At 43.3% G+C, this 24,511-nt stretch overlaps 1 protein-coding gene across 2 annotated transcripts in view; it reads left to right on the top strand.

Annotated features, from left to right (window-relative positions):
• Positions 1 to 24,511, top strand: part of SLC35F4 (solute carrier family 35 member F4) — a 137,571-nt gene that overhangs the window by 91,281 nt on the left and 21,779 nt on the right. The window contains exons 2-3 of one of the 2 annotated variants that reach the window (XM_086613645.1): positions 19,661 to 19,849; positions 23,861 to 24,158. In XM_086613645.1, the coding sequence (XP_086469771.1) occupies positions 19,661 to 19,849; positions 23,861 to 24,158 (487 nt within the window). The remainder of the gene's footprint in view (positions 1 to 19,660; positions 19,850 to 23,860; positions 24,159 to 24,511) is intronic. The other variant, XM_086613646.1, reaches the window with a different exon arrangement.

The following is a 24,511-nucleotide window of genomic DNA, read 5'->3' on the forward strand; positions in this document are numbered from 1 at the left end:
GATGTGCAGAGACAGTTGTCTCTCCTGCAGACAGCGCAGAGGGAAAAGGTGTGTGCAGTCTTGTCCACACTGCAGGATGTGTGAGCATACGCTGGTGGGGCTGAAGGACCATGACCTGCCTGGTAGATGTTACTGGGATGCTTAGTAGAACAGAGCTGATATTCTGGGTTGCTGAGCAGGGATATCCAACAGAGCCAGAGTAAGGAATTCGGGATTTGACTCTTCAAAATCCATATGGCATGACTGGGCACAGCAGTGAGATATACAGTTCTTTTTTCCGTGAGCCTTGAAAGTTTTTTTTTTTTAGTTTGTTGTTTGAATCGAGTAACATTTGCTGTATGCTTCTGGTTTTGCTAGAAGCAAGGTAGAAGTTCAAACTAAAGCCTTGGCTTCGCTGTACGTAAAAATCCCTTGTGTAGGTACGTCTGTTTTGACATCACTGACTGTCTCTTCTGCATCTTCCATCTAATTTATATTCCAACAGGATAAAATGAGCTTGATAATGGCCTTTTAGCTTGTCATCTTAAAACACATGCTCAGCCTGGAAGAGCCAATAAAAATGGTGTTTATGAGAGTCTTATAGTCTAATAATTGGAAATGGACTGACCTATTGGCTGCAGGGACGTATGCAAAGTGGATTTCGTACAAATCTTGTGTTCAAAGCAAACAAAGACTACAGTTTTGGATCGGAACATTGCTCCAAAATTGATTAGAGTCAAAGAAAGTCCTTTCTTGTCTTTATCAGGTGTTCACACAAGGTGTTTCCCATTGGGAGCATCTGCCCTAACTAGGGTGCCTAAAAGCCAGATCACCAGGTGTGACCAAGTACCTCCCCACCATTGTTAGTCAGTGGGAAGAGGTGGGTGCCTTCAGAGAGCTACTAATCACAGTTTACAATAGACATCCAAGAGAGGCCAGGTGAGGTGTCTTCTAGGGATACCACTTTCCCACCACTCACCTTTAAAAAGATTTTGATAGAGCTGGTTCAGACTTTGATGTCCAAAGCCAAGTGAGGTCAATCCATTATCAATGCGGAAATTCGGGGTTTTATGTATTTGTGCAGCTGTTTACCTTTAGCTGAGATGATTCCGTCTCGCTGGGACAATAGCACACTTGTCATCTTCTCTGGATCAGATATTCTGCCACTCCCTATCGGGATTATTTTAATATTTTAATTTTGGTTGTTAGTTGTTTCCCATAGAGCAAAAAGCTCCCCAAACTGAACCTGACGTAGCTCGATTTGTTCATTGATTAGGACTATAGACACCGTAACCAACTAGCGACGCGAGACGGTGTAGTGTCCTTCATGGGGACCTTGTCCTTTATATTCTACCATGAGCTAAACCTCCAAATGATTTTACTCTTGCTTGCCGGTTTTGTCAGCAGAAACCAAGTACATCTGTGGCTGGAGCTCAGTTTGTTGCAAGCAAACATCCGTGTGTGCGGGGCTGACACTTCAGATAAACCTGTGGTTACCCAGAGTTCTACAGCTTCTTGCAACTTCAGTGAAGCAGGTTGCAACTTCAGTGACGAAGAGTAAATAGCCTTTACTTTCGCAGTAGGTCCCTTCAATATGTGTGATTGACTACTGCAAACAGAGATGTTGTAAGCCAAGAGGACAGCGTGTGTTTTGATGGCGTCGGTCCCTTTCTGCTGTGAGCGTGGAGTACTTGGTGGTGGGTGTGATTCAGCACTCTCTAATTCTGACTGTGCTTCCAGCACTGGTTTGCCGTCTGGGTAGTGAGTCAGCAAACTCACAGCTTCCCCGTGCTCTCGTCTGGATTAATATTTACTGAGCCAGGGGACAGAGACTGCTGCAGGCAGCGTGCGCCGTGGCCGTGCCCGAGCACGGAGGGTGGTGGGAAGCAATCTGGATACGGTTCAGAGGCCTCTGACTGCTGGGACTCTTGGCTGGGGATGAGGAACCTCTGCCAAGACATGTCTCATTCAATGATTATCTTTTACAATAAAACTGATGGAAGGGAGTGGATGCTTCATCTGGCTTGAGAGCATTGGGTTAGTATCTTAAGTGTTTGCCCTAACTCGGAACAGATGTGGAGGTTGCAAGCCTGCAGCCTGGCTTACCATTCACACTGTATAGTTCCACACTGTGTAATTTACACTGCTCGAATTCGTATTGCATCTTTCCTTGACAAACAGGGACTCCCTGAGTGAAAATGATTGAATATGTAGATTGATTGTGCGGAGCATCGGGTTGGATTGGATTGGATTGGATTGGATTGGATTGCCGCAGCTCGGCAGTGGCTGACGGTGATCTGAGGCTCACGGTCGGAGAAGTCGTGAGCCAGATTTCCAGGTTTCACACAGCTTCCGCTCCCTGCGGATAAAGAAAACTTTAACCTGTTGCAGACAGAAAGCGCGGAACTTGATTCAAACAGCAATGTATGAAAATCTGTTTTAAAGGTACCTGGAAATTAATTTACTCTTGATTTTGGGGGAAAACAAACCATGTTATCATAGAATGGTTAAGGTTGGAAGGGACCTCAAAGATCATCTAGTTCCAACGCCCCTGCCATGGGCAGGGACACCCTCCACTACATATTTTCCCACTGCGATGCCTTGCATAAACATAGGGTGAATAGGATGGCACAGGACCATAGATTTCACATTGACTTTGAGTCTGTGGAGTAACTATCATTCCATCCTGGTAAATTTGGACATCACATTCCACTTGAGGATGGATTTGTGTCTAATGAACCTCAGGAGAGAGCGACAGAGCTTACTTCTGTCACTTCCACTCCGTATTATTTTGTTTTTTTCTTAAGCACACTTTGAGTGGAGATAGAGAGTACCTAGGAAGGATCAGAGGACCTATATGAAGAGCATCTCATACAGCAATGCAATCAGCTGTTCGTAGTAGGAGCAGAAACAGATGGCCAAAGCTCTTGCTTGTGTAGCCAGAGAAGCTGATGCTTTTCAAGCTGCAATCTTTGATGGGAGTTATAGGTACCAATCACACATATTTTTAAAACAGTTTTTGTATCTACCTCTTTTCTCTTGTAACTGTTGCACAAAGCGGAGATCACTGAGGTAGGTGTTTGAAAAGGTGCTTCGTGGATTCGAGTAGGGCTTCTGAGTTCCAGTGTTAAAACGATGGCTGATTTCCCTTTGAAAGAAAATGCAGCAACTTTTAGCTGCAGTCACGTCCTGCCGTTAATGTTGAAATTGTCTGAAAGAAACGTCTCAAATTGCTTGACATTGTCTCATGCGTTTCATCCTCCCCATTGTTAAGGTTCGTTAATGATTCCATTATAGGCTCCTATTTGCAGAAATGGTTTTCTAAAAACAATCTCTGTGTTATATTATTATGTTGTTTATATTATATAAATGCTCAAGGACTAGACATGTATTAATAGATAGCCTGTGATTGTGGAGCCAGCAATTACTTGACTGGTGATTACTCTATCATAAAGTCTGCTGAGTCTCAGCACTTTGGAGGGGAGAATAAAATTCCTTCTGCAAATTAGGAAGATCATTTTCTTTGGAATAGTGGTTGTTACACAGGGCTGGAAATCCTCTGCATGCAGATAAGCACTAAAAGCCCATTAGCTTTATGTGATCCAGTGTGATGCTTTGGAAAAGACTTGTCACTGTGGAGAGCCTTATCAGTCACAGGGGATATAACAAAGATCCTACAGGAGAGCTCCAGGCTTTCCAGGAGAGGACATGCCTGAGTTACAGACTTCTGTAACCATTTTTTTCCCTGTACGCCTTCTGTAATGTGTCCCAGGTACTTGACACTGAGATGGGATGGCCTTGGGAGAGCAGGTGATGAGGTGCTTTCTCCTTTCTCCTTCCCTTCCATAGAGTTAACCACTGTCTCTTCCTTACTGTGTCACAACACCTTAATAATAGAGTGCAGGCCACTCAGTCTTCCAAAGAGGAATAAGAGATCAGCATTGAAGGAATGTGCAGGGCAAGGTCATGCTTTTAGGATAATGTCCTATGCTGCTGGCTTGGTTGCCCCAAAGACCTAAGGGTCCTTTCCTACCCCTTCTGGGTATGATGGAGTCATGGGCTGCCTCATCAGTTAGGATTACATAGCTCAGTTCTCCGCATGTGCTGGGCTCTTCTGTGGCTGCATCCGGAGAATGATCCAACAAGGATTCTCCTTCTTCCCCTCTGCTCCTCCATATGTCCTGGCTTCTCACAGGTGCGTGAAGGGAACAGTTCTTGCACACATACCCCATCACAGTGCTTGTTACTGCGTAAAACACATGAGATCCCTGCAGGCTGCTTTAGGAAGGCTGCTTCTAGGTTGGTGATTCTTCATACTTTTCAAATCACTTTATGGCCTTCCTTATGACCGTAACTTCTCCCTGTTTGGTGGAACAGTAGTGGATGGAGGACCAAGCCCCAGACCAGGAATCCGTGCATTCAGTTGCTATCAAAGGCACAAAGACAGGTGAAAGGTACATACTTGTGGCCCTTAAAAATTTGACAGCTTTGCTGGCAGATTCCAATAGAGCTAAGCTGCCTTTCTGTCCTTTTCCTTTGTATTTCCCATAATTCCTATAGCAAATACCTTGATTATCAATGAGAAAGCTTTCTGTCTAAAAATTCTTGGTGAAAACTAGTTCTCTTGGTGAAGAGCTCTGAAGCCAGGACCCTTAGGAGATGATGGTAAACACCTCCTGGTAAATAAAACCCCCAGCACAGTGCCAGGTTACGCAAGTGAACTGGGTTTTCCAAGAGCTGCAAAAATTGTATGACCTGTCACTGGTTTGCTCAGTGAAACTTTCTCATTGCTCCAAGCGAACTACTTCCACTAATGTAAATAATAATAATAAAAAGGGAGGAGAAGAGAGAGATGTCAGGGAAAGAGGGGAAAAAACTGCCCTAGCTGCCTCAAGGGAAGTAAGGAAGAAATGTAGACCAACTGTGGCCTATATATATCTCCTGGTTGTGATGATTTTTGTAGGGCATTAAAAGAGAAGAGACTCCTGCAACACCACTGCTTCGTTATCAGATGCAGAGCTGAATGTTACCGACTCTTTTGCCCCAGGCATTCCTGATTTAGCGCCTCTATAAGAGTTCCATTCTTCAAAGTTTATTTAAAATAATTACTGTAATCATCCGTATATTGTCCCAGCGTAAGGAACTAGAAAATTGCGTTGCATAATCCCCTTGCATTTGCCGGAGAAATCTCCCGTCTGCTTTGCTTCCACGGCACAGATATTTGATGAAATCCTTCCTTTCGTGCAAAGGGGCTGCCGCGCTTTCAAGTTTGCGAAGCACGATAGCTAATATGTTTATGTTTTATCTGCTGGGCTTAACAATGGAATGAAAGAAAAGTGTTAGCAGAGGTCAAGCATTGTTTGAATGTGTTGCAAATGGTTTCCCAGGGAAACAGCAAATCAGTACTCATAGTCCTACTGCAGCATCTCCAGCACAACATCGAGGCACCAGCCATAGCCGAGTGTTTACTATAGTACTCGGGACCAGGAGCAATGCAGACTAAAGACGAAGTGAGTTGTGAGTAGGAGAGCAATTTCAAAGGATGAAGAAACATTCGGCAAGAGTGGCACCATTACCATCTTACAATGTTTCTGAATTAAATTCGCCCGTGCCAGACGGTAAATGCTTTTTTTCCTGTATATCTAACCCTGGGCAGGAATTGACTTTGCATGCTCCTCCGACTCTGTTCCATGCAAAGCGACATGAATATGTGTGTGTGTGTGTGTGTATGTGTATTTTTAAAGTAACTAATGCTTGGATAGCATTTTTAAGACTTTAATATCATCTGGGATAAGCACAGTTAAATTTCTGTAGCTTGTGTTCAACTGCTGTGTAACTGATTTCCAATGAAGAAACTAAGGTTGAAATGTGAACAATTGATAAAGTTGTTGTACTTCAATGCTGGCTTTTAAAATGATGTGAAATTAAGTCCATGTAATGTTATCCACATTTCTGTAGTGTTTTAATATTATGCTCTAAATTTATCTATTTTTTTGCTTTAAAGACAGAGGCACCAACTTTTTTGTGCTTGCTTGAGATAGCAATTATTCCCTTAAACTGTGTTTTCCTCCCTTGTTTTCAGAAGCATCAGCTCTAAAGTAAATTCCTTAATGCAAAACCCACAAGATAGAAGTTGGGAAATCTGTCGTGTGCTCTCAATTGGACATGACAGCCTCATTCCTTGCAGAGTCCATACCAACTTCACATCACATTTTAGTGCCGACTGGAGATGTGATGGTGATGTCCAGCGTGAGATATGACTGTGCCAATAGCTGTGATGCAGATACAAAGCTCGGCATGCTGAAAATATCCAGCAGGTATATATGTGCGGTATAAATCAAAGGTCGAAAGGCAAGCTGTCTAAAATTACTCCTAATGTCCAGGTTCAAGTTTTTGTTTTAAATGTCTGTAGAAATCTCGGGCTTTAACTGCACCGTTGCAAGTTTATTATATTCAGTGTCAGAGGTTTTAAAGAGCTGAGTGGTGCTTTCCAAAGTTGGTTGTTCTGCCAAGGATGAATTCTTTTCCCCCCAGGTGTGGTGCATTGTTAAGAACACTCGAGCCGTAAAGTTGAAAGGTGGGTGCTGTCTCTGGTTTGAGCTTTGTTATACCGACCAACAAAGAAAGTGTGATTCCTTTTTGCCAGTTAAATCCAGCGCTACGTCCAGGATAAAAACAAAGCAAGAGACACGGTCCAATGCTTGTCAGCAGAGCGTGACGTCCAGTTCTTCAATCTACCTGGGTTGGACTGGTTTAAATTACAAATGGGGCTGGGTTTTGATAGAGCAGGCTGTAGTTTGTGTCATTTTTCTTGGGAGTATATGTGTGATATTGAATATTCTGCAGGTTTAGTAGTTACCTGGTGTTTCTTTCTTGAGGAAGAAATGCGTTAGAGAAGGTTGAAGGAGCTGATAGACGTGACTGCTTTTGTCGGTCCATTGCTGTTGCACAGCACCAGATTTTAGGATGTGTGAAAATGTGATTTCATACGCTCACCTATTTTTAAAGGAGCAGCGTTACAGCCAGGTGAGCTGGCTTGCTGTGCTGGTTAACGGGGTGATTTGCTGCTCTTTATTCCCTGAGAGCTCCTGGCACAGACTGGGCTCATGTTACGCCAGGCAGGGAACGCAGAGGTGTCCCTACCCCGTAGGGTGTAAGACAACCCACAAGCTTTGGTTACCTCCAACTTAACCAGTCCAAGTGCTGTCAGATACCTCTCTTCAGTCCAGTCTTATCCTTCTCCCTATGCTGGGCTGCAGCAGCAGTATCAAATATTGCATTGCCTGTTTCCTCAGGGAGGGTGAATCCAGTCGTCATAGGAAGAAAGGGCAATAGACTGGAAGTGACTACATGACAGCACTTGTCATAGCCAACAGGCTGAAAATGGAAAGAGTCTTGCTAGGGATGAAGCTGGCCGAGCTGAACTAATGCTGGACCCATACATTAAACGTGAATGTGTGCAGCCAGTTTTACAGATGAGCAAAGATGTTAGCAGGGATTCCCAAAGAATCCTAATGGGGTAGGGCAGCCAGCTTCCCAAGAGCACCGTGCCTGTCCCCCCTTTCCTTCCCAGGCATGAGGAGGGCACAAGGAAGAGATGCCACAGCAACTTGGGCTCTGGGCCTGTGTGCTAGGAGGAGGGAAGGGGCAGCAGCACACTCAACATTGGCAGTTTTCAAGCTGTTGGAGTTTGAGGCTTCCTAGATGTCTCGTGGTAGAACCACAGAAAATGCTGACTCCTGGATAGTGGAGTAAAATCCAGGCAAGACGACTCCTTCAGTAGTAAACAGGTACCCAGATGTTTGCAGGTCACTGGTTAGAAAACTCTGCTCACGTGGAAAGAAATAGAGCAGAGACGGCCGACAAGAAGGATCGATGTGTGGGCTGAGCGATTCTGGAAGATGTGAGGTGTGTATCAAGCTGAAACCCACAACCCCCAATACTTTTGAGAACGTGTCTTCATCTCGGTCTGGCCAGCCCTTGCGCCCCAGCACGGCATCAGCTACAGCGAGAGGACTGTATGTACGTGAGTGCCTGAGCCAGGTGGGTCGTACGGACACTGCGTGGCGGAGACTTATCCCAAATGTGCCATCACGGAAAGGCAGGAGTGAGACCTGTCGGAGCTATTACTCCAAGGGCAGTGGAGAAAACAGTGAGAAGTATCTCCAGGGGTTATAAAATGCAACATGACAGTGATAAATACTCACTTTTGCCTCAGCTGCTTACTTAGAGTGTTCTTTTAACCCACCCTTCCTCAAATGTGCTTAATTAGACTCTAAGTCAGGCAAGGAAATTGAAGTGTGTGCTTAAAGTGTGTGCCGCAGTGCTGCTGCCATGGACTGAGCCCGAGACGGTCAGGTTTGGGCTCATCCATGTGTATCTAAAGGTAAGCCTCGGTAAGTGCTAACAAAGTTGTCTGAGCTTCCTGGAGTCAGCAGGAGAGCTGGACACCTCTGAGAGGTGATTCATCTCCCAAGATTGGTATCTGAGGGAGCTGGAATGAATCACTCTCTGGAGGCACCCATCAAAGGGGAGAGGCCATAGTTTGTGTAGGAGATAAATACAAGCAATTCGATACCGAGTTGTGTGGCAGTGTGCTGATTGCGTTTGCACTTGGATCTTAGGAGACCCGTGAACCAGCCTGGATTTATTGCAGTGTTTCTTGAAAGTAGAAGCTAGATCATAATTATTTAATAATGAGATGCACAAGAGGGATTTCTAGAGTGTGCTGGGTCTAAACTCCTTTCACAACAACTTTATGTCAAAGCACCCTCATGGCTTTCATTGAGGCTATTCTTGATTTACTGCAATGAAAGTAGAATGAGAGTTTAACTCAGAATGTCTGTTTCTTTTTGGAAATGTCACTAAATTTGAGCAATGATGAGATTCGTTTTGAAAGGATTTTTTTTATAGAGATTCATAACCTTTGATTTTGGAGTAAAGTGTATAAACTTTGAAACTATTGGCGACGCGTCTGGTATAATTAATTACAAAGTTTGTAACAGAGTTTAATGAGATGGTGTGCAGCTTTGAATCGAATAATTTGTGTTTATCTGTTGCTCAGTCAGTGCTGGAGTGGTGAAGAGCGAGTCTGACCCCAGGGCAATGAATCCTGTGATTGGCTTGAGTTGGTGTTGAGTCAAGCACATCTGGGGAAAAGGACAGTCATGTAGACCTGTTGCAGCAGAGGATATCCCTCTGAATGTGTGTTTGAGGGACTCATCCAGAAGTTGTTACTGAGGTGATCTCATAGGGACTCTTTATGTAAGCAAAATTTAAAAGAAAGTCCATGCTCTGGAGATGCAATGAGGGGACAAAGGCTTTTAAGTCCCTTTGGGGCTGTTCCCTCAGACAGGTATGTGTTGGCTTCACCTGAATAAAAACATCTGACAGTCCAGCTCCCTCATCCTCCCAGAATAGTCTGTTGTGGAAGTACCCCCATCGTCCTCCTCAGAGGCTAAGCCAAAGCTCACTAAAGTCATAGAATCATAGAATGGTTTAGGTTGGAAGGGACCTTCAAGACCATCTAGTTCCAACCCCTCTTGCCACAGGCAGGGACACTTTCCACTACAACACGTTGCTCAAAGCCTCATCCAACCTGGCCTTGGACACCTCCAGGGATGGGGAAGCCACAACTCCTCTGGACAACCTGCTCCAGTGTTTCAGCACCCTCATTGTAAAAAATTTCGTCCTTATATCTAATCGAAATCTCCCCTCTTTCAGTTTAAAGCCATCACCCCTTGTCCTGTCACTACACGCCCTTGTCCAAAGTCCCTCTCCAGCTTTCTTGTAGCCCCTGGAAAGGGGGCTGCTGGAAGGTGTCCCTGGAGCCTTCTCTTCTCCAGGCTGAACAGCCCCAACTCTCTCAGCCTGTCTTCATAGGAGAGGTGCTCCAGCCCTCAGATTGTCTTCATGGCCCTACTCAAATCAGTTGGTGTTCCCAGGAACTGCAGTGGGGAATGGATCAGTCCATGTGATCTGGAGTCGTTTGCTGGCGTGGGCATAGCTTGGCCGGACACTGGGGTGCGGACATACTTCTGGATGCCTCTTCACTACCCTGCTCTTCCTCTGCAGCACCGGGGCAGCTCGACTTGGCTTTCGCCAGCAGCACTTAGACAGAAAGTTGCCCTTTAGGACGTTCACGGTGTGGAGGGGACTGACAATCTTTCATGCAACTTCTTTGCAAGTTAGGTGGGTTGGAGGGAAGGTGTTTTTGTGCCTCATCCTGCCCTTCCCAGGCTCAGTTCTGGACACAGTGTCCAGATGGGTAAGGAAGGAGCAATAAGCAGAGGCTCTTTGCAAGGGAAGAGTTCTGTGCTGAAGGAGCAGATGTTCATACCCTTACTGGAGGTCAGTGTTTTCTAACTGCAGAGTTGTCACACCTAAGTGTGAGATTTTGACACAGTTTTCGTTTGTTCTTCAAGGCTAATGAGGTTGCCAGCAACGTTTTACAACAGTGGAATTCAGTCCAAAATATTCCACTGCAAATAACTATTTTCAATCTTTTTTTTTTTTTGGTACAGTAATATAGATTGTTTTGTGTAGAAGTTGAGTTTTGATTCCAACATATTTCATGTGCAGCACTTTCTTCTACATTCCTTCAAATTCGAAATATATTATGTCACACCCAGTAACTTTAAAATACATGTAGCCAGTGTGTTTCAGAATACATCATTGTTCTCTCTAGCTGCCAGATCCACTACAGATGTTCTCAGAAAAAGTTTCTTCCAAGATTTGTTCTGACACCCTCATGCAGGTGCTGGTGCGTTATTTTTTGTGTCAAATCAATGGAATTCCTAGTCAGTGCTTAAACAGAGACAGTGCAGTATTTGTTTGAGTTATGCTGAAATGAGAATGAGGAAAAAAATCTTCCTGGTTTAAAGTGAGTAAGGAGGAAAAAAAGCCCAGGAAAAAACATACTGTCAGTAAAATATAGGTGGCTGAACAAATGGAACACAGATTTGAACAAAAATCTGGGTTTCTTAATAATTGTCTTTCTGTGTTTTGAGGAAGGGTCTCGATCCAGAGCAATACAAAGAAGAGCTGTTTTCTTCAATAAGAAACAAGTTGAGAAGTCCTGCAGAGATAGCTGGCCATCACGTTCATGCCTCAGGGCTCCCAAAAAGGCAGTCTGCAGGTTTCTTACAGCCAGCAAAGCCTTTATAGGCTTCCTGCAAAAGGCTTTTTTTTTAAATTTTTTTTTTTTTAAATGGTTGCAGCTGTTGAACCTAGCGGATGTTGCAGCCTGGATTCATTTTGTGCTGCAGTCCCCCGTTGGAGGTTTTAGGACACAGCATTGGATGCAGACCATGCACATCGTATTCCCTGGTTTGCCCAGAAAGGATGCATCTCAGAGCAGGTTCTTCATAAAAAAAACATGTAGCTGATGTACAGAAAGATGGATGTACAGACTTGCAGGTGTGTTTTTCAGGTTTGCGTGCAGAAGCCAAGGCATCAAGCATATGGCAATTAATATGGGAACCCCAGTCTAAGCGATCAGCAGCCTGCTGTGGGGATCTGGGAGCTGAGAATCCACCACTGCGTGAATAGATGCCTTTGTGCAACTTATTTAGCAACTATTTCCCACTGTCCTTATCTGCAAAAGGTGAATAATCATATATATATCTACTCATATGACCTGGCTGTATGGAGCATAAATGGAAGCTCCTTGACTATTCAATATATGTGTATTAAATCTCAGTATTTACTACTGCTACACCTCCTAACAGCAAGGTGATGCATTTGAGTGTACTTTGTGTACAGATCTCACCGTCTTTCCATTCCAATGTGTGCAAATGCTGTATCTTCTCTTGCTGGGGCCTTTGACAGACCTTGAACTTTATATGAACAGATGTCACTGATGTTCTGACTGCAGATTTCATCTAACAGATCGTATCGGGCCCTGGGACAACAGCATGATGTAACTTCCAAATTGTCCGTGCAGTCCAGAAACATCTTCTGTGGGCCATACACTGATCATCCTGCCCGATTCTGGTGGTTTTAATTTAATTCAGAATTCCTTAAGTTGCCAGATCTCATAGTGTTAGATGCAGATGCATTCAACTCCTTCTCATTAGCTCTTCGTATTTATTTGGCCCAAAACTGATGTACAATATTGCGGCTGGCAATATTGAGTTGGGTGCATCTTTTCTCTTTGATTTAATGATGCATCCTCTGTCTATCCAGTTATTGTCAGGTTTTCTTGTGGTTTATATATTAGTTTATATTGTTGTGCTTCTTTTCCAGGTCTTAGTTGTAAGTGGGGTCAAGGTTCATGGCCTTATTGTTCAGCTGTCTGGATCTTAAATCAGGAGAAGTTAGCGCCTTGGGACTAGGTCCCAACACTGTTACCATCACAAAGCCAAGGAGATGCAGGGATGGAAGGTGACTTCAGGAAGTTACCTGTGTCATCACACCACTAAGGCAGAGTCAGATACACCCTGACCATCGCTGACAGGTATCTCTGTCAGTTGTCTCTGCTGTGAGACCATTTTTCAGACACTTAATGATCACAGTAGTCAGAGCTTTCCTCCCTGTGCGTGATGCGGGATGTGAAAGTGGTCTTTCCCCAGATGTTGGGTGGTGCAACAGGGAGAGAGACTGCGGCACTGCCGTCGCAGTGTCAGTTCCGATCTGGAGCGCAGTGCGTTGGCAGTGGTCAGAGCGGTGGGAGGTGGGAAGCTGCATGGTGAGATTCGATACCAAAACACGAGGCATGACTGGTACGTACAAGGAGGATTTTTTTTGACTGTCTAACCTGGATTTCCTTCCTTCACAGGCTGGAACTGCTCATCTTTACAAGGGCGAGTAGTGAAAGGACAAGGGGCAATGGATTTGAACTGAAAGAGGGGAGATTTCAAGTAAGGAAGAAATTTTTTACGTTGAGGGTGGCGAGGCACTGGAACAGGTTGCCCAGAGAAGTTGTGGATGCCCCACCCCTGGAAGTGTTCAAGGCCAGGTTAGATGAGGCTTTGGGCAACCTGGTGTAGTGGAGGATTTCTTTGCCCATGGCAGCGGGGCTGGAACTAGATGATCTTTAAGGTCCCTTCCAACCCAAACCATTCTATGATTCTATGATCTGGAAGGGTAATAAAGGTGCAAGGGTGTGTAGAGTGCAACATCCTTTGACTGGGCACTAATTTAGTTACAGGATGTGAAATTTAAGTCATTTACTCCCTGTGCTGCCTCTTTGTTCACTTTATAGCAAGGATAGGAGGACACGTGGAAACTGTTGAAGTTTCTAATTGTGAGTGAGGTTGGTGTCTGCTGATTTGAAGTGAACGGCTGTGTACAAGACACTGAAGGGATAATTGGCAGAAATTGCTGATGGATGTCACTGTTAAACTACAACAAAAATATCTGCTTTTTTCTTTCTACTCTTGACAATAGTTAATCATAGTACAAGAGAAATGCTGTACACCATCACTGAGTCATTTGGTTTTCATTAAAATCTGAAAAGCTTGTTTTCCCCTAGGACAAAAAAAAACCCCTGTTGTAACCTTCTCATCCCCTTCAGACACAAAAACTTCCAAAACAAGCAAATAGTAAATGAGCAGGGCTCTACTCATATATGCATAACTCTAATACACAGAGACCGATGCAGTGTCTTGGAAGGATGTGTTTCAATGGAGAACATCATCTCCAAATGTCTGAGACACGATGAAATGCTTTTTCTTCACTGAACAAGAAATGCTTGTTCCTCAAACCTGAGTAGCACACTGTCTGCACAGACACCCTCCCCATTGTGGGTTTGCTTGGTTTTAGCAAATGTAACTACAGCTTCATGTCTTGAGTCAAACTGCTGGTTCTGAACTAATTAAAAGTTGGGGAGAATTTTCCCTTGAATTTTAACTTCCTGGGTCAACTGTTCTCTTCAGGTACTTTAGTGTATGCCCAGGACAGCTTTGCTGATTGTATTGAGTTGCTGTGGGTTTACACCAGCATAAGGAAGGGCAGGATTTGATTTTACAGGCGGTCTTTTTGGCTGAAATAAAATAAGCTGTGGTCCTAACTCCCCGTTGAATTGATAGTGTTGGGTAGCCGTGCCTCCAGTCGTGTGCTAACAGAGGCAAACAATCCAATTAAAGACATGGATAATCCAACCTAATGAGGTTTTATTGTCATAAAACGGGCAGAGCAAGCTCTCTTCGCCAACAGCAGTGCAACTCAGTACCCTTTCCTGCAGGGCCATGTGCATCCAATGTTTCCCTAGCCGCAAAATTCACGTCGTCTTCTCTTCGCTGCGTGACACTAAGACCAGAATTTCATCACAGAAGTCTCCAGCCCTCGCGATCGTGACCTGACTGTTACCAGCACGAGTGCACATACCAGCTGCTGGAAACAACGGGCTTGTGATGTGTGAGCGAGTCCGTCGTCGCCGCGGATGCTCACGCTGACAGGTAACGTTGCAGGGTAAAGGAAACGTTGCCGGTTCTTTCACCGGGGCCCAATTTAGCAGGAACGTTCGATTGACGTACTTTCCGCATAACACCAGACTGGCTTCTACCTCCATCCATCTGTCAAAACCCAGCAATTGTTTCTGCGGCAGTGGCATGAAGACATCATTTTGTCGATGCGAAACCGATGACATATTAGTAGCTGAGCTTTTGAGGACACGGTAAAATAAGCATATTTTAATACTGCATGAGTAAAAGGCAGATTGTAGATGCCTTGACTGGGTTTTTGGAAAAGCTGGTCTCTCTCTTGACTGCAGTGGTAGCCAGAGGTGACCACTCCTCTGCAGAGCTTTGGGAACCTCATACAAAGAAACTGTCCAGCTCATTAACATTACTTATTTAACTGTTGATTAAGTTGTGCAATGAAAAAAGAGTATGCATTTTGGCACATAGCAGCAAGCCAGATGTGATGTTACTGTCTCCAAATAAGCAAACACTTCGTGTTGGTAATCCAGCATGCGAATGCACGGATGGCTTTCAGAAGGGAATTTAATTACCTGTTTGAGAGATTCAAAATTTCCATCAGGGCAGTTGGTTAAAAAATAAAGGAAAAAGAAAGAAGCAATTCCGTAATGACCTGGCCATAAAAATCTCTTCCAGGGCTGCATTTTTATGTTGCATTGAGTATTTTAGTGGCAGTCCATTCGATCCATTTTTAGCAACAACTTTGAGACCAGAAGAGTTGTCCCTAATAAAATGACATGGATTTTTTGTATTCGAAACACTGCTGTCGCATGCTAAATATTTCATATACAGAAAAATAATCTGAAATAATTATTCTTGAACCTCAAAGCATAATCCCTTCTCTCCAAGCCCCCTGCAGAATAGGAGTGATTTTTCTAGCTGAGGCAAGGACATGTTTTCTCACTGCGTGAGCTGCATAGGGAAGTCTGTGTATGAACAAAAAAACACATCACAGATCGCATCTTTCAGAGAGGCAAGGGGCAAGGGCACTACGTGTAGTTTACAGATGGTTGGGGAAAATAGTTGTCAGGATAAGGCATGTGCTGCTGGGTCCTGGTTTGAATCGACACGGCGGCAGCAGTGCATGGTGGTCACCTCCTCCCACTGCCGGAATTCAGAGGGATGCTCAGGAATGTGAAAAGGCATGGACTTCAGTGATATTAATTATAGGGTTTATGATAGTCACAAACATGACCACCTTGCTAAATTCAAGTACACTGGAATAATAGACTGGGGTTGAAACTAGATGATCTTTGAGGTCCCTTCCAACTCAAACCATTCTATGATTGTATAAGTATATAATAATTAATTCAAGATAAGGACAGACTTTGTCAGGAACACATGGAAAGCCACAGAATTTCCTTGCCAGTTTCTCTTTGGTCTTCATGTGCAGAGAAATTACTTTGTCTCCTATGCTACAAAGCATCCACATTTGCAAGGCAAGGAAAAGATTTGTTGAAACAGAGTAAGAAACTAAAAATAATCTTAAAAAGTGGGAAAGAGCTGGGGTTTGTTTTAATTCAATAACGAAAAGTCATCAGGATGGATTTGGCTCATTTAGACGTGCTTGATACAATGATATGTGGTCCTTTCCAGTTCTCCCTTCCTGCCTTTGTCAATCCCATAGGACTGAGTGTTGCTTTGACACTCGTTTATAAGCTCCAAGAAATCAAGGAACATTTCTAGCAGCAAGGTCTGACAGTCTGGCAAGTTTTTTCCTATTTGTTATTTTTTTCCCAATCTCTTCCAGTAGCATTCCCTAAAAATTTTGAATGATGCCCAAACTGTAGATTCATTCTCAACCTGTGATTCGTCTATGCTAAAACCATGGACCATGTTCATGCTTGGAGTTGACTGTGTCAGGCTTCTAGAAGCTGAATAAGGCTTCTCTACACAGTGAGTTACCAATATCCGTTGCAACCTCTTGCATCAAGTAGTCAGGTTAAAAGAAGGTCAGGTAAAGCAGTCTGGTAAGAAGTCTGACCCAGTATAAACATCTCTGCTCAGGATGGTTGTCCTTCCCAGGGACACAGGGAGATACAGGTAGTTCCAGGGCACTATTTTTCTCATCCTGAGGTTGACATCTAAAATCAGTCAATCCAACTCAGGCAGCATCACTCCTCCTTCGCTCTGGAGATGTATTATGGTACCTTTTTTGTGCATAGTTGCTTTTCCATTTGCATGTGGCAAGTTGTGGCAGCACCCTGCTGCTTTCCATTCTGGAGAGGACATGGTCTCACTGCCTAAGACCGTGGCGTCTCCATAAGAGTGAGATTTATGAAGATATACAGAAGTTGAATGGGAAATGCTGCTTTTGATCCCTCTAGATTTGGAGGGTCTTAGTGGATCCCTGCTTGATAGCTGATAATTGCTGTGTGAGACAAAGAACGGGAGTTACATGAGTCCTACCTTCCCTTCCTCTCGTGTGGGGTAACTTTGCACTCGTGTGAGGTTGCATTGTACTGTGTAAAGGATTTGTTGTCCTTGCTGCTGGTACCAGGTTTGGATAAGTTAGGCCAGCATATATCTGTTCACCTTCCCTGTCAAAGTATACCCGTAAAATATGTTCAGATTCAGGAGCATTAGATGGCCTGGGCTTTCTAGCTGTAACAATGAAATACTGATAAATTGCTGCGCTATCTGATTGCTTTCAGGCATAAGGAAAGAAGATTTCAGTAAATCAAGCAGTGACTTTCGATTAAATGCAATTTCTTGAATTGCAGTTTCGGTCTCAACTGCCGGGTTTCTCAATGTGTAGGAGAAGATTGGTGCTGCTTTGTTGTAGCAGATATAAATAACTCAGAGCTCTTTTTGCATGTGAGGAAAAATAGGTTTCCTTGAAATTTTGGTTGTGGATCATCTGCTAGACTTCTGCTGAGTGTAATGTGAATCTTGATCTTATTCTAAATTATATCTGAATTGAGATGCAGCATGTGTCTTTCAACGTAATGAAATCTCTTTAAATAATGTGTATCAAAGTGAGTAGTGATTTGGGTCGAGGCACCTTGGTGGCTGAATCTCTGAGGACAAGCAGCCAGAAAGTGCTTTCTGAAAATAAAGCTTCTTTGAGTTGGGGACTTGAAAAATTGTAAGCGCTTTTTTGAATATTTAGCCCCAAAAGTACTGATTGCCTTCACCTCATGGAGACTGGAGCTAACTTTCAGCTGTCAGATAAAGATGTTATGCTGCTTCTTGTGGGGTGAATGGCCAAGGGCTGCCATTTCTAATGTATTTGCAACCTCGGAGTGACTTGCAAGATATTTACAAGGTCTTACGAAGTAAGTAACATTATCCTTGTTTGACAAGGGGGAGAGGTAACACTTGGAGTTATGAAATGAGTGGAACGAAGTCATGGGGGGAGTTGTGTGGCTGTTAGATCATTTTTTTCTCCATTAAAAACTAAATAGATGAAGGTGAATGTTTTTTTAAGGGTCTGAAAATATCCAGTAGGCTCTAAAAAGCTCTATAGAGAGTAATGCTCACCAAAAAACGAGGAGAGACAATATAGTGCTTAGATTTCATATAGGTCTTAATTTTCAAAGTTGACTTTTGTGGGTCAGCTGTCAGAGTGTGGGTTGTATGCTGCATTGATTGAGTCTGAAGGACTATGAAGCAAGGTGGGACCTAGACTTGGAAGTCCCCCTTGTGTCAAAGTTCTCTCATACTGGGCAGAGGAGAAAGGGAAGAGCACCTTTGACAAAGATCATCTCTAAGGGGTTAGCTGATGGTTCAGTCACTTGTCTACTTGACAGGTAAAAACTAACCTTGGAAGCTCTAAATAAGCTGAGAGAGGATTTTTCTGTATAATACTATTTTCTATACATTTTTTCCTTTGTGATCTTTGTAGTTAGATCTGGTGAATCAAACATAGCTTTAAGTTCATTGGAGGTTATATGAACCCTAGCTTCCCCTGGCAAAAGGGTGTTGACTTGATTCATGCAGTTTCTTGAATCTTGGATATAGTCCTTGTTTTAGAGTGTATTTTCATGTTGTTGTTTGGCATGGAGTTATTTGCACGAAATGTACCGGAATGGCTCATGTTGCAATGAAGAATGTTGCCCTCTGAGATGTTTGCTGTATTTGTTGCACATTTGGCACCTTACACATAGGTTTTGTGTCTACTTTTGTATTCTTTACAATGTGAAATAGGTGTGATTGTCAAACTAAGTCCTTCCAAGTCATGGCAAGGTCAGTGGCTGCTCTGGGTATATGCGTCTTCCATAAATTTAGGTAAAATTGTCACCAGTTGAGGTAGCAGCTGCAAAACAAGCAGTGGGTGATCTCAACTGGCCATGAACACACGTTTATACTTACCAAAATGGCCTGTCATCATGACTTTCTGTCTGAGAAGAGGACTCTGTTGTGCTGCTGGTGTGTTGACCTCTTAGATACCTTCAATAAACTGAAGTACGTGCAAGATATCCAGGTTCACTCTGCCAGATTCTAGCACTGCACTCTTTTCTGTCATTTGCTGGTTCTTAATCCAGTCCTTCAAGCTCCTACTCGTAAAATGTGGTGTCCTCCTCACTGGCAAGTTTTTCATCTGGTACTGCTAGTATTTCTGGGATCTGGGTCTTGTCTGCTACCTTATGCCTCTATACAGCCTCTGTGTGAAATGCAAGATCTCAGCGTTGTCTGCAGCTAGAAGAAGAAAAAGCAACTTCTCTGAAGATGTCGAGATTCTGATTTGGTGCATGTAAAGGCTTAAAACTGGCTTCTTCAATGGTTTAGCAGAAGTCTTCATCCAAAAGACTTGTCCGTGACTGTTGCTTTATTCCATACAAGAATCTCAAGGATCATTCCTGAGGATGGAAAGAGGAAGGTCTCCTCTGGAGAAGCTCTCAGCACTGACCTGGGGAGGCAGTGGTTCCTCAGCCTAAGGGAGAATGGTGACCTCTCCTTTTGCCTGATTCAGTGTCAGTGCTCAGGAAGGGGCCCACGTGAGTACAAATTCCTTTGACTGTTCAGACCGTATGGATGGAGCCGTGGGGCTAAGAATATACTGCAGCATAGGGCTCTCGTTTCTTCAGGGAAAAGACTGGTTTTCATGCAGCACCTTTTTATCTATAAGGGGGGAGAGAATGAAGTATTTATTTTCTTACTTATTTACTTTATTCTGACCAGAGCTGAAACCTTGATTTTTGCAGTGTGCTTCCTTTCTCCCGCTGAATCGTTTGTGTGCGTTTCACTGACAGTGTTTGAAAGCCCCGCGTTCCTCCAGGGACTTTACAGCCAAACTGATGCAAACTCTTTCTTCTCAGGTGCCTCACGATCATCTGTCATCCAATGCAAGCCAGGAGGCAACTGCCCCAGCAGACACAGAGGCATGACTAGGCAGCTCTCCCCTCTATCTGTTGCTGAAGATTCTGCTGCTCCCATTCTTGAGCTGCAGAATCGAAGTCCCTCGGGAATCTGTCGGCACAGCAGAGTCGAGAGGCAGAGCAGATCAGGTAGGCATAACGGCCGCATTCCCGGCGTCACGACGTGCCTGCCAGGGGCCTCTTCCGTCTGTCTTTTCGGAGATGGTGCAGAGTCCGAGCGTGTTGGTGTTGGTTTTCGGTGCTGCGAAAAGTCCTTCCTGTGCCTGTGTTCAAACTGGGGTCAGGCGGGAAGGAAGCACGGATGGGAGGAAAGGCCTGGGCCTCAGTAGGAGCATGTAACGTGTTAGATAGCTGAGAAATCATAATCCAGTAGGCACAGAAGATCTTGAAAATATGATTAACATTAGCAAGCAACTTAGTTTTTACAAAGCGGTTGTTTTAACTCAGCTTCAGCCTGGCCAGAGACCAGGACCCTTAAGAGGACCCTTAAGAGCCAGCCATGTTCCTTCTCAAAGACAATGACAATCTCATCCCTACCCTGGACAGTCTGATGAAGAGGAAGAGAAGGATATCTAGGGAAGAACATCACAGTTAGATCATCATCAGCTGCACGTCAGGGCATCCATCAGGAATGTGTCACCCACTTTACTGCAGAAGTTTAGCTCAGATGAACCCGTAGGTATGGTGAACACCGAGTTCTTCACCATGATGTCCATCCACCAGCAGCAGGGATGGGATGGGATCAGTTACAGTACGCAACCACAGGCCTTTGAGTCTGCTGAGTTGTACTGTTGAGGAGGAGAGAACCATTAAATGACTGAAATCATTTAACTGACTGAGTTCTTTGGAAGACTGTCTGTGTAGATACTGTGAGCAGGAAGAACAGGTTGGATCTCCCTTGCACACTGGAACTGTGGGAGACAAACCTTCCTCTTGTCACTTCACTGATGGCAGCAAGAGTCAGCCGTTTTCTTCTTGTGTTGGAAAACGGAGGGATCTCGTACTCCAGGAGTACTCTCTTGATGGAAACCCTCAGAAAAATATTGGAGGTTATTATTGCTGCAAGGAGTGGATGATAAAGCATTTTGCAGTACAGATCATACCTAAGATACCAGAAAACGATTTTATTCTCATTTTTGCAGATGTTAGGCTGGAATAACTCTGTGCGTGCTGACACTAAGGTACATCCAAAATAAGAATCCATCTTCTCTAAGTAAGGACTTTAGTCCCCTTGAGAAAAGAGTAGTGCCTTGACATCATACTCTTCTAAATATTTATTTTGCATTTTTTAATTTCCATTTTTATCCTGATCTTCCCTTCCTCATCAGTGAGGTCTAAGTAGGACTGACCTGACAGGCAGGTAAACAAATATAAAGAATATTATTTTCTAGGATGTAGTTGCCAAATAGTCAAAAAAGTTCAGAAGAAAATCTGTAGGTTTTAGTTTTCCTCATCTCACTTTTCTGAAAAACAAAAGCAAAAGGCTTTTCTGTTACCATCTTCTCACGGAGACATCACAAGCAAGAATTGTGTTACAGACAAAGGACCACGCAGGAGTATTTCTGCTAGCTGCCTTTCTGCACGGTTTGCCATTGACCAGTATCATCTCCATGTATCACCTGCAGTGTCATCTGCGTTCTTTCTCTGTTATTTCATCCTTGTTGAGTTCTCAGATTGTTTCTGTGCTCTTGACAGGGTAAATCTGTTGGTTCGTTTCAGCTCGAACTAAATGCAGACCCCAAGGATTTCTACCACTTTGCTAATTAACACCGTCTACCAACCACTTTGGCTGATCAGTTTGTTTTCTCCTCATTAGCATATCATTCGGTATCTGAACACAAGTGCTACTTTCTAGCTCGATCCAGCCCCATCTTCATGACTTGGAAATCCTTAAACCTATTTAGTATGAATTGTGTGCCTGCTCACCGTATGTCTTTTGAGTTCAAGCCCTGTAATTATTTTTAAAGCTCTTTCTTATCTTGCCCTTTTGATTCTTTGGTCAAGATCCAGGTGTGCACACCTCATGGATTTTGAAAGCAACTGTCAAATTACTGTGTCACTTTGGCTGAGAATCCATCTCAATTTCACTTAAATTAAATGTAAATATCTAGTCTAGGGAGAAATAAGTGCCTGCAGTGGGCTTAGATATATGAGGATGAAATCAGCTACCTTCTCACCATGCCTGTCCATTATCATCAAATATAAAGGGGCCCTAGACAACGTGTTTAGTCTGAATACACAATTATTTGCTAACTACATTAATGGGATGAATCCTGCCCATTAAGCACTTAGAAAAACTCCCCGCCGTGCATTTAATCAGGCTAAAACTTGCACAGATCTTTAAATCCAAGGTAGGACTTGTGACTAGTGTATATTTCTGTGCCATTCCCTGACATTCAAACCTGAGACTGTAAAATCCAAGTCAAATGCTGATGGTAGTGTCACACGTAGTAACAACAATTACATAATTATTTGGTAATTGACGAATAGAAAGTGTGGATAAAGGTGCTTTAGTCTTCTATTGTTGTATGCTTAACTGTTACCTGAAGAAGGACTAATTGCATGGTAGTTTTGCTTAGCAGGAAAACCTGCAAGTAGATGTTACACAATATATTCTTTTTAAGCCATTCTAACTTGCAAATAAACTGTAATTTACCTTTTAATAGAAGGCGTCAGTCATTATTAGCACCATAAAAATAGCTATTTTCTCTCAGCAGCCAAAGAGCATGCTAAAATGATTACTTGCCTTTTCAGAGCTGTGTCTGATTATCCTCTGCGTGTTTTTAATAAACCTGTAATTTTATTTAAATTCTTGATTCACCACTAAACAGTGGAGCCACTGAATACTGATTGTTTTTCAGAAAAAAGTACGGTATACAATTGTGATTACAAAAAGCGCCATGTCCTGGTTAGGAAAATTCTTGATTGCAAATGCACTCCCTGCTATGATCAATGTAATAACTTGGAATCTTAGTCTGACATTTCTTTATGGCTGTAGCAGAAATAGTAATATAAAAGGAAAGTCAACCTGAGTCTAAAAGTGTACTTTTTTCACATTGAAGTTGAATGTAAGACAGCGTATGCTCTCGCTGCGGTGAATCTATAGCTCCTCTTAACATCGACAATTCTATTGTTTCTTATATATATCACATCATGTGTTGACGTGACTGATAATTGATAGTAATAGTTAAGAACAGCTGCAGGCCAAGATTTTTAGAAGGACCTCCTGTTTCTTGTATTAAACCGATGCGATATGGTCTAATGGAGTAAATGGCTGGAGCTCAATGCTGCCACGTGAGCTCGTGGGACAGCACTGTTCGTGCTTCTCAATATCCAACGCAGTTCAATCCGTTGTTTTCAGCAGGAATCTGTGAAATCACAGTAGGGTTCATTGGTTGCATCTCTGGAAGATGTGTCTGGAGAGGAAGTCATGAGTCAGTATGATTATTTTCTCTACACAGGCCGCACTTCTTATAGGAAATCTGCAGCGGTCTGCAGATAGGTCTGAAAAGCGCTGTACTATAATGGGAAACGACAACTTTCTGATTCCTCCTTGTTTACGTGCAGAGGTTTATTTCTAGGCATACCAAGCTTCAGTTTTGTCTAGTTTCATTTTGTATGTTCAAAAATATAAACACACTAACTGCACTGAAAAAAAAGCCTTTCTCTGCTTGGGTATGTGAAACCACCAAACTGTTTCTTTTTCCTGTCCCAGCTTGCAAATAAAAAAAGCGATTCTTGAGTTAAAATCTTCAATAATAAGAACTTGTTCCTGGCGTCAGACGTACAGGCTCAGATAGCTTTGATGTTGCACACACGCACAGTAATTGACTTTCTAATGTCATTGGTTCCAGGGGATGTAGCTCTTATTGTAGAGATTTGGCTCGCAGAAGGAAAGAAGGGCTGATAAAGCAAACAGTGGTGACAGCTTAACCATAATGCTGTTACCTCAAGCCTTCATGTTGTGTTTGTATTTTGTTCCTATCCCCTTGAAACGAGAGGTGGTATTACTGAAGTATTCTGTGAGGGATTTCAGTGTTTGTGGAGCGTAGAGGAATTGTAAGGAAAAGGTAAGAATTGTTTTGAACACATTCGTTAGGTGTACAACTCTTCTCTTTTTCTATTTTTTTTTTTTTCCAGGAGAAGAAGGAACACAAACACACACAGAGACCAGCAGCCAAGAAGCTGAAGGAGAGACGCGATGCCAGTCTTGCACATCCACGTTTCTCAAGCTTATCTGGAGATTTCTGATCGTTTTGTCCGTCTCTTCCTCCTGGGTTGGGACCACGCAGTTTGTCAAAATCACGTATGAGACCTTTGACTGTCCTTTTTTCATGACTTGGTTCTCAACAAACTGGAACATTATGGTTTTTCCCATTTATTATTCTGGGCACCTTGCAACTGCACAGGAAAAGCAGTCTCCAATCAAAAAATTCAGGTAGGCTTTATCGTGGCAATATCCCGTTAGACAACCTGATTTCTGTGGACTGAGATCGCTGTTCTTCTCAGTTTTGACCCATGATGTCAGAAGGCAGAATAAAGGTCGTGCTGCGGAAAGTCTCATTCATAAATAGCTTACAGAAGGCTGACAAATGGAGTGATATATGCTTGAATAAATGGAAAATTGATTGTTAGAGGGGTTTTTCACTGTTATGAAAAGGTCAATTTGCTTATAATCTTGTTATTATATTATCTAATGTCTCTATATTTTGTGTTCATGTCTGGATCAGGCTTCTACTGGCCATTATTTAATCTGTTCTGGTCCATTTGTGATAGAACGGTAGCTTGAAG

This window comes from Tauraco erythrolophus, chromosome 6, assembly GCF_009769465.1.
Source record: "Tauraco erythrolophus isolate bTauEry1 chromosome 6, bTauEry1.pri, whole genome shotgun sequence".
In the NCBI taxonomy this organism is placed as follows: Eukaryota; Metazoa; Chordata; class Aves; order Musophagiformes; family Musophagidae; genus Tauraco; species Tauraco erythrolophus.